Here is an 8,042-nt window from a genome sequence, read left to right on the forward strand (position 1 = left end):
AGAAAAAGAAAAAAAAGGAAAAAGGTTTTTGGGGTTGTTTAAAACCATTGGTTTGTCAAAGGAAGGCAGGTTTTCTATTATTTGGCTCAGGGCCCTTCCTGAAACCCAAACCATTTCCTTATACTCTAATGTAGGCCCTAGGAACTCAACCTATTCTCTTCTCCTTAGCTGCCAACACTCACTTCACCTCTTGGGACTCTTCTCTTTCCAAGTCTAGCTGAAGAGTAAGATATAGTTTTCCAGGTCAAAAGCTCTCCAAACGTCCCTGATATGTGATACTGTGCTGAACCCTACCCCAGTTTAGAACCACAGGATTAGATGTTCTCTTATGTTATTTCCAGCTCTAAAAGGAATTTACAATAATTCTGTGCACATAAAATACTATCAGGCAATAGGTGAATGGTATTTGCTAGCTCTATACCACACAAAAAAAGGAAGATTTCACAGAAGGATATGAGTGGCAATGCCGTTGCTTTTTCTCCTCTGCTACAATCACCTGGCAAAACCACAACCTAAATCAAATTCAACTGTCTGCTTATGGCAGCATACACCATACTAACTGGTATCCCACTAAGTGAATGTCCACACATCTCAAACAGGAATTCAGCAAGTGCAGTAAAATCGCACAATTACCAATACACTCCCCTTTTCACTCTCTGAGACAATTCTTTCTCTAGTGATCATTCCTCCCTCATTCTCACTCTCTATCAACTGTGCTTCCTAGAGAAAGAGTAAATCAGTAAGAACTGACTCATCTTGCTGCCAAATCTACCATCATGCTGTATCTGTACTCACCCTAGCCTCTCTGGTTGCAATGAATGGCCTGTCCCTGTTTCCATCAGAAGACCAACTCCTATACGTGAGTACTCAATCTTATACCCCCTTACCAACTTTCACCAAAGAGGCTGTGGCCCTATCTCTACAACCCTATCTCCTACTACTATACTTTCACTCTCTCAGCTCCACCTTGCTGTTCCCTGAACATAGCTCATTTCAAGGCCATTACATCTGTTTCTTCAGCCTGGAAAGTTCTTCCATATTTCTGCTCACTTCTCATCTCTCTTGCCTCTGCCCAAATATCACTTTCTCAAACATACTGATGTGGTTTGGCTGTGTCCCCACCCAAATCTCATCTTGAATTGCAGTTCCCATAATCCCCACGTGTTATGGGAGGGACCAGGTGGAGATCATTAAATCGTGGGGACAGTTTCCGCCATGCTGTTCTAGTGATACTGAGTGAGTTCTCAGGAGATCTGAGGGTTTTCTAAGGGGCTTCCCCTTTCGCTCAGCACTCGCTTCTTGCCACCATGTGAAGAAGGAAGTGTTTGCTTCCCCTTACACCATGATTGTTAAGTTTCCTGAGTTCTCCCCAGCCATGCTCAATTGTGAGTCAATTAAACCTCTTTCCTCTATAAATTACCCAGTCTCGGGTACGTCTGTATTAGCAGCATGAGAACGGGTTAATACACATACATTTTCTGACCCCTCATCCCCTCCTCTAACCACTCTTACCTTATCCTGATGGCACTGTTCACTATCTGAAATTATATTATATGTTTACATGTTTGTCTGGCTCATTTCTCCCCACTACACTTCTCCCCACTACATCTCCTATTACGTTTCTACCTCGAGTGCATAAATAAAATGTCTGAAACACTAGAGGCACTCGATAAGTATTTGCTGAATGCATGCATAAAGTCATGGACGGATGGAATATGGATTCATGGAGAGACGATAAGGACAACATTAAAACCAGGAAGGTATTTTTAAACCAAGAAATATTCCAGGAACCACATGTTTTAGGATAGCTACTTGTAAAACATTCCTTTTTGCTTTGAAAAGCTGTTTGATTGGCTGGGCCCAGTGGCTCACACCTGTAATCCTAGCACTTTGAGAGGCTAAGGCAGGCAGATCAAGAGTTCAAGACCAGCCTGACCAACATGGTGAAACGCCATCTCTACTAAAAATAGAAAAATTAGCCAGCTGTGGTGGTATGCACCTGTAGACCCAGCTACTCAGGAGGCTGAGGCAGAAGAATTGCTTGAACCAAGGAGGCAGAGGTTGTAGTGAACCGAGATCCCTCTTGACACTGCACTCCAGCCTGAGCGAGACTTCCTCTCGAAACAAAAGAAAACAAAAAAAAAAAGTCCGGGCGCGGTGGCTCAAGCCTGTAATCCCAGCACTTTGGGAGGCTGAGGCGGGCGGATCACCAGGTCAAGAGATCAAGACCATCCTGGTCAACCCCGTCTCTACTAAAAATACAAAAATAAGCTGGGCATGGTGGCACACACCTGTAGTCCCAGTACTTGGGAGGCTGAGGCAGGAGAATTGCCTGAGCCCAGGAGGCGGAGGTTGCGGTGGGCCGAGATCATGCCATTGCACTCCATACTGGGTAATGAGAAAAACTCCATCTCAAAAAAAAAAAAAAAAAAGCAGCACTATAGTTACTATACCATTTACAGATAACTGGAATCAAACAAATGATGGATTATTTACTCTTTTTAATTTGTGACATAAAACCATAGGCGAATCCCAAGTGAAAAAAACAAGAAGGAAACATTCTTATTTTTTGTCATGTGTAAAATACATCTTTTGTTAATATGCATATAATTAATAGTCGAATATTCTGAGACTACTTCTTTTGCTTTTTAAACTGTACATTTTTCAAAAATAAATAATTTCACTTCATCTTCTGTATTCAGAAGCCTTAGCACATTCATTAAAGTTCAACTTTACATCAAGGCTCCAATGTTTAATGTGATTCTATTAGTCTTTTCATATTTACATTTGCTTTCTTTTTTCTTTTTATTATTTTATTTTATTTTTTGCTTTCTTTTTTCTTTCTTTTTTTTTTTTTTTTCCCGAGACGGAGTTTCGCTCTTGTTACCCAGGCTGGAGTGCAATGGCGCGATCTCGGCTCACCGCAACTTCCGCCTCCTGGGTTCAGGCAATTCTCCTGCCTCAGCCTCCTGAGCAGCTGGGACTACGGGCACGCGCCACCATGCCCAGCTAATTTTTTGTATTTTTAGTAGAGACGGGGTTTCACCATGTTGACCAGGATGGTCTCGATCTCTTGACCTCGTGATCCACCCGCCTCGGCCTCCCAAAGTGCTGGGATTACAGGCTTGAGCCACCGCGCCCGGCCACTTTCTTTTTTCTAAATTAAAAAACTTTTTTGGTTTTGTAGAGACAGGGTCTCATCATTTTGGCTAGGCTGGGCTCGAACTCCTGGCCTCTTCCCACTTTGGCTCTCAAAGTGCTGGGATTAAAGGTGTGAGTCACTGAACCCTGCCCCCTCTCTCTACATACATACATACATATATATATATATATATATATATAAAATGTATACACACATGCACATACTTTTTTTTTTTTTGAGACAAAGTTTCACTCTTGTCGCCCAGGCTGGAGTACAATGGTACGATCTTGGCTCACTGCGACCTCTACCTGGCAGGTTCAAGTAATTCTCCTCCCTCAGCCTACTGAGTAGCTAGGATTCCAGGCAGCACCCTCAGCCCCACACCCACACCCAGCTAATTTTTTTTTTTTTTTTTTGAGACAGAGTCTTGCTCTGTTGCCCAGGCTGGAGTGCAGTGGCATGATCTCAGCACTACAACCTCTGCCTTCCAGGTTCAAGTGATTCTCCTGCCTCAGCCTCCCAAGCAACTAGGATTATAGGTGCAGGCCATCATGCCCAGCTAATTTTTGTATTTTTAGTAGAGACTGGGTTTCACCATATTGGCCAAGCTGGTCTTGAACTCCTGACCTCAAGTGATCTGCCCAACCTGGCATACCAAAGTGCTGGGATTGCCAGGCGCGGTGGTGAGTGCCTGTAGTCCCAGGTACTCGGGAGGCTGAGGTGGGAGGATCGCTTGAGCCCAGGAGTTCTGGGCTGTAGTGCACTATGCCAAATCGGGTGTCCGCACTAAGTTCGGCATCAATATGGTGACCTCCTGGTAGTGGGGGACCACCAGGTTGCCTATGGAGGGATGAACCGGCCCAGGTCAGAAACAGAGCAGGTCAAAACTCCCGTGCTGTTCAGTAGTGGGATCTCGCCTGTGAATAGCCACTGACTGTACTTCAGCCTGGGCAACAGAGTGAGATCCCGTCTCTCTCTCTCTCTCTTTTTTTTTTTTTTTTGTAACGGGGTTTCGCTCTTTTTACCCAGGCTGGAGTGCAATGGTGCGATCTCGGCTCACCGCAACCTCCGCCTCCTGGGTTCAGGCAATTCTCCTGCCTCAGTCTCCTGAGTAGCTGGGACTACAGGCACGCGCCACCATGCCCAGCTAATTTTTTGTAGTTTTAGTAGTGACGGGGTTTCACCATGTTGACCAGGATGGTCTCAATCTCTTGACCTCGTGATCCACCCACCTTGGCCTCCTAAAGTGCTGGGATTACAGGCGTGAGCCACCGCGCCCGGCTCTTTTTTTTTTATTAATAAAGATGGGGTTTCACCATGATGGCCAGGCTGGTCTTGAACTCCTGACCTCAGGTGATCCACCCACCTTGGCCTCCCAAAGTGCTAGGATTACAGGCGTGAGCCACCGCGCCCAGCCTTTTTTTTTTTTTTTTTTTTTTAAATAAAATAGAGACGGGGTTTCACCACCACGTTGGCCAGGATGGTCTTGATTTCCTGACCTTGTGATACACCTGCCTCGGCCTCCCAAAGTGCTGGGATTATAGGCATGAGCCACCGCACCTGGCCAAGAGACCCTGTCTCTAAAAAAAAAAAGTGTTGGGATTACAGGTGTGAATCACCACACCTGGCCTGGTTTTTACATTTTTAGATGGTTGGGGGCTAAAAAATCAAAACAATGGCACTTTGTTACATTTGAAAATGGTAAGAAATTCAAATTTCAATGTCCATAAGTAGGTTTTACTACAATACAAGTGAACTCATTCATTTAAGTATTATCTATGGCTGCTTTGGTGCTACAACTGAAGCACTAAGTAGCTGCTCTTCTACCATTCTTGGCCCACAAATCTTAAAACATTTATTATCTGTCCATTTTATAAATAAAAGCTGCCAACTCCTGTTCCAGTAGATTTTCCTATCATACAGTGAGGCCATACAGGTCGGCAAATACAGAATCTAGAGACACACAGAAAGTAGAAGGTATGTTAGAGAACATCCAGTCCAACATCTTTATTATAGGAGAAGAAATCAAAGCTCAAAAAGCAAAGGGAATTTTAAATCCCACAACAATCTGAACAAACTTGAGCCCAATGCTGACTAGAGCCCAATGCTGACTCCTCATCCACTAAATCAGGTGTGTATTATGTCACGGTATTTTAACAAAATATATCCAGACAGGTCAGAGAAGTCTGAGAAAAACCTATCCCTTTACACCAGTTAGAACTAACTGAAGTTTAGTGTCACATATATGAACTTTAGGGTATGGCAATTTTTAATGTTCTTAATGGCTGGATTTTAAAACATACCTGAGGGTGCTTGGACAAGGAAAATTCTTCTCCCCACCTTAAGAATACAAATTAAAACATGATTAAGATTTGTTCTCTCTTTATATATTTTAAAATAAGCCTTGTAAGTGTGCTTAAGATACTAGAAAACCAAAAGAGACAGGAGGAGTCAGGAAGCTGTAAGTTTCATTTTGTCAGAACATAACAGTGTCTCTGTCTTTGACACTAAAGTGACTGAAGATCACAACGTGGTGTAGTAGAAAGAGCAAAGTTTTAAACTTATGTTCAAACACATATTAGTAAGTACTTTTAGACAAGCCTGTTTTTTTGTTTGTTTTTTTTTGTTTTTGAGACAGAGTTTCACTCTTGTTGCCCAGGCTGGAGTGCGATGGCGTGATCTCGGCTCACTGCAACCTTCACCTCTTGGGTTCAAGCAGTTCTCCTACCTCAGCCTCCCAAGTAGCTGGGATTACAGGTATGCACCCACCACACCCAACTAATTTTGTATTTTTAGTAGAGACAGGGTTTCTCCATATTGGTCAAGCTGGTCTTGAACTCCCGATCTCAGGTGATCTGCCCGCCTCGGCCTCCCAAAGCACTGGAATTATAGTAGTGAGCACTGTGCCCGGCCTTTTTTTTTTTTTGGAACAGGAGTCTCGCTCTGTCACCAGGCTGGAGTGCAGTGGCACGATCTCAGCTCACTGCAACCTCCGCCTCCCAGGTTCAAGCAATTCTCCTGCCTCAGCCTCCCGAGTAGCTGGGACTAGAGGCGTGTACCACCACGCCTAGCTAATTTTTGCATTTTTAGTAGAGACGGGGTTTCAGCATGTTGGCCAGGATGGTCTCCATCTCTTGACTTCGTGGTCCACCTGCCTCAGCCTCCCAAAGTGCTGGGATTTACAGGCGTGTGCCACCGTACCCAGCAAGCCTGTTTCTCTACCCATTAAAAAAAATAAAAAACATGGTCTAGGAAGAAGATTCTTGAATGAAACAAAAAAAGTAAAAAAGAAAAAAAAGCAGATAAAAAAAAAGCAGAGGTGAAGATAATAAAAGATCTCACTTTATAAAAAGAAGTTAATGAAATTCAATATAAAAATGGGGCCACAGGAGTTGGAGACCAGCCTAGCAACATAACAAGACACCCTTTCTATAAAAAATTAAAAATTAGCCGAGGTTAGCCGGGCATAGTGGCAGGCACCTATAATCCCAGTTACTGGGGAGGCTGAGGCAGGAGAATCGTTTGAACTCCAGAGGCAGAGGTTGCAGCAAGCCAAGATTGTCCTATTATACTCCAGCCTGGGCAAGAGAGCAAGACTCTGTCTCAACAACAACAAATTCGCTAGGCATGGTAGTGTGCACCTACAGTCCCAGCTACTGAGGAGGCCAGGGCAGGAGGATCACTTGGGCCCAGGAGTTGGAGTACACCTGGGCAACATAGTGAAATGAGAACCTTTTCCTAAAAAAATAAATAAGGCCAGGCACGGTAGCTCACACCTGTAATCCCAGTACTTTGGGAGGCCAAGGTAGGCGGATCACCTGAGGTCAGGAGTTCAAGACCAGTCTGGCCAACAAGGTGAAACCCTATCTCTACTAAAAATACAAAAAATTAGCCGGGCATGGTGGTAGGCACCTATAATCTCAGCTACTCAGGAGGCTGAGGCAGAAGAGTCACTTCAACCTGGGAGGCGGAGGTTGCAGTGAGCCAAGATCATGCCACTGCACTCCAGCCCGAGCAACAGAGCAAGACTCTGTCTCAAAAAATAATAATAATAAATGAAAATAAAATTTAAAAGCTAGTAAAAGTAACCTAGGAGGGCCAGGCACGATGGCTCACGCCTGTAATCTGAGCACTTTGGAAGGCGAAGCCAGAGGACTGCTTGAGCACAGGAATTTGAGACCAGCCTGGGCAACATGGAGGCACCCATCTCTTCAGAAAACAAAAAAGTCAGCCAGGCATACTGGTGCACTTGGTGGCCCCAGCTACTCAGGGGGCTGAGGTGGGAGGATCTCTTGGGCCCAGGAGGCTGAAGCTGCAGTGAGCCGTGACCATACCACTGTACTCTAGCCTGAGTGACAGAGAGATCAAGACCCTGTCTCAAAAAAAAAAACCCAAAAATTAAAAAACCTAAAAAATTTATTAAGTGACTAAAGAAACCTAGAGAAAAAAGTCCAATCAAAGTGACCTAATCAAGTGTTTGCAAACTCTGAAAGGAAAAGTATAATTTGCTAATAGAAGGAACTGATTTAAATAGTTCTAGAAGTGAGGATGTATGAGAAAAATGTGTTTCCTAAGCTGGGCTTTATGCTGTGCCATTTAGCAATTATATATATACTCTCTCTAAAAATCAACAAATTGGGAATCAGATTTAACAATTAAAATCAACATTATTTTGATAAGTTTCTAGTCTTCCCAAGCCCTTCGGCATCCCACAAAGCTTAATCTGCAAGTCACCCTCTGATTTATGTTTCCATCTGTTTCCGTGCCCATTGAATTCAATGAAGAATATAACTTTAACTCAGTACTTAAAAGTTTCAACTTACCCAATTGATCGTAATTTGAAATTCCTTTGATCAATACTAAGTACTTTCACTTCCTAGAGAGGAAAAAAATTTTTTTT

General features: G+C 43.6%; 1 protein-coding gene across 3 annotated transcripts in view; it reads right to left on the reverse strand.

The window, feature by feature from the left end:
• Positions 1-8,042, reverse strand: part of ZBTB8OS (zinc finger and BTB domain containing 8 opposite strand) — a 30,879-nt gene that overhangs the window by 1,600 nt on the left and 21,237 nt on the right. For 2 of the 3 annotated variants that reach the window (XM_032246777.1, XM_032246779.1), the window contains exons 5-6: positions 7,966-8,018; positions 5,446-5,482 (exon numbers count right to left, since the gene is read on the reverse strand). In XM_032246777.1, coding sequence (XP_032102668.1) covers positions 5,446-5,482; positions 7,966-8,018 — 90 coding nt within the window. The remainder of the gene's footprint in view (positions 1-5,445; positions 5,483-7,965; positions 8,019-8,042) is intronic. The other variant, XM_032246778.1, reaches the window with a different exon arrangement.

The sequence above is a fragment of the Sapajus apella genome, unplaced genomic scaffold, assembly GCF_009761245.1.
Source record: "Sapajus apella isolate SASKATOON/1434 unplaced genomic scaffold, GSC_monkey_1.0 scaffold62, whole genome shotgun sequence".
NCBI classification, from domain to species: Eukaryota; Metazoa; Chordata; class Mammalia; order Primates; family Cebidae; genus Sapajus; species Sapajus apella.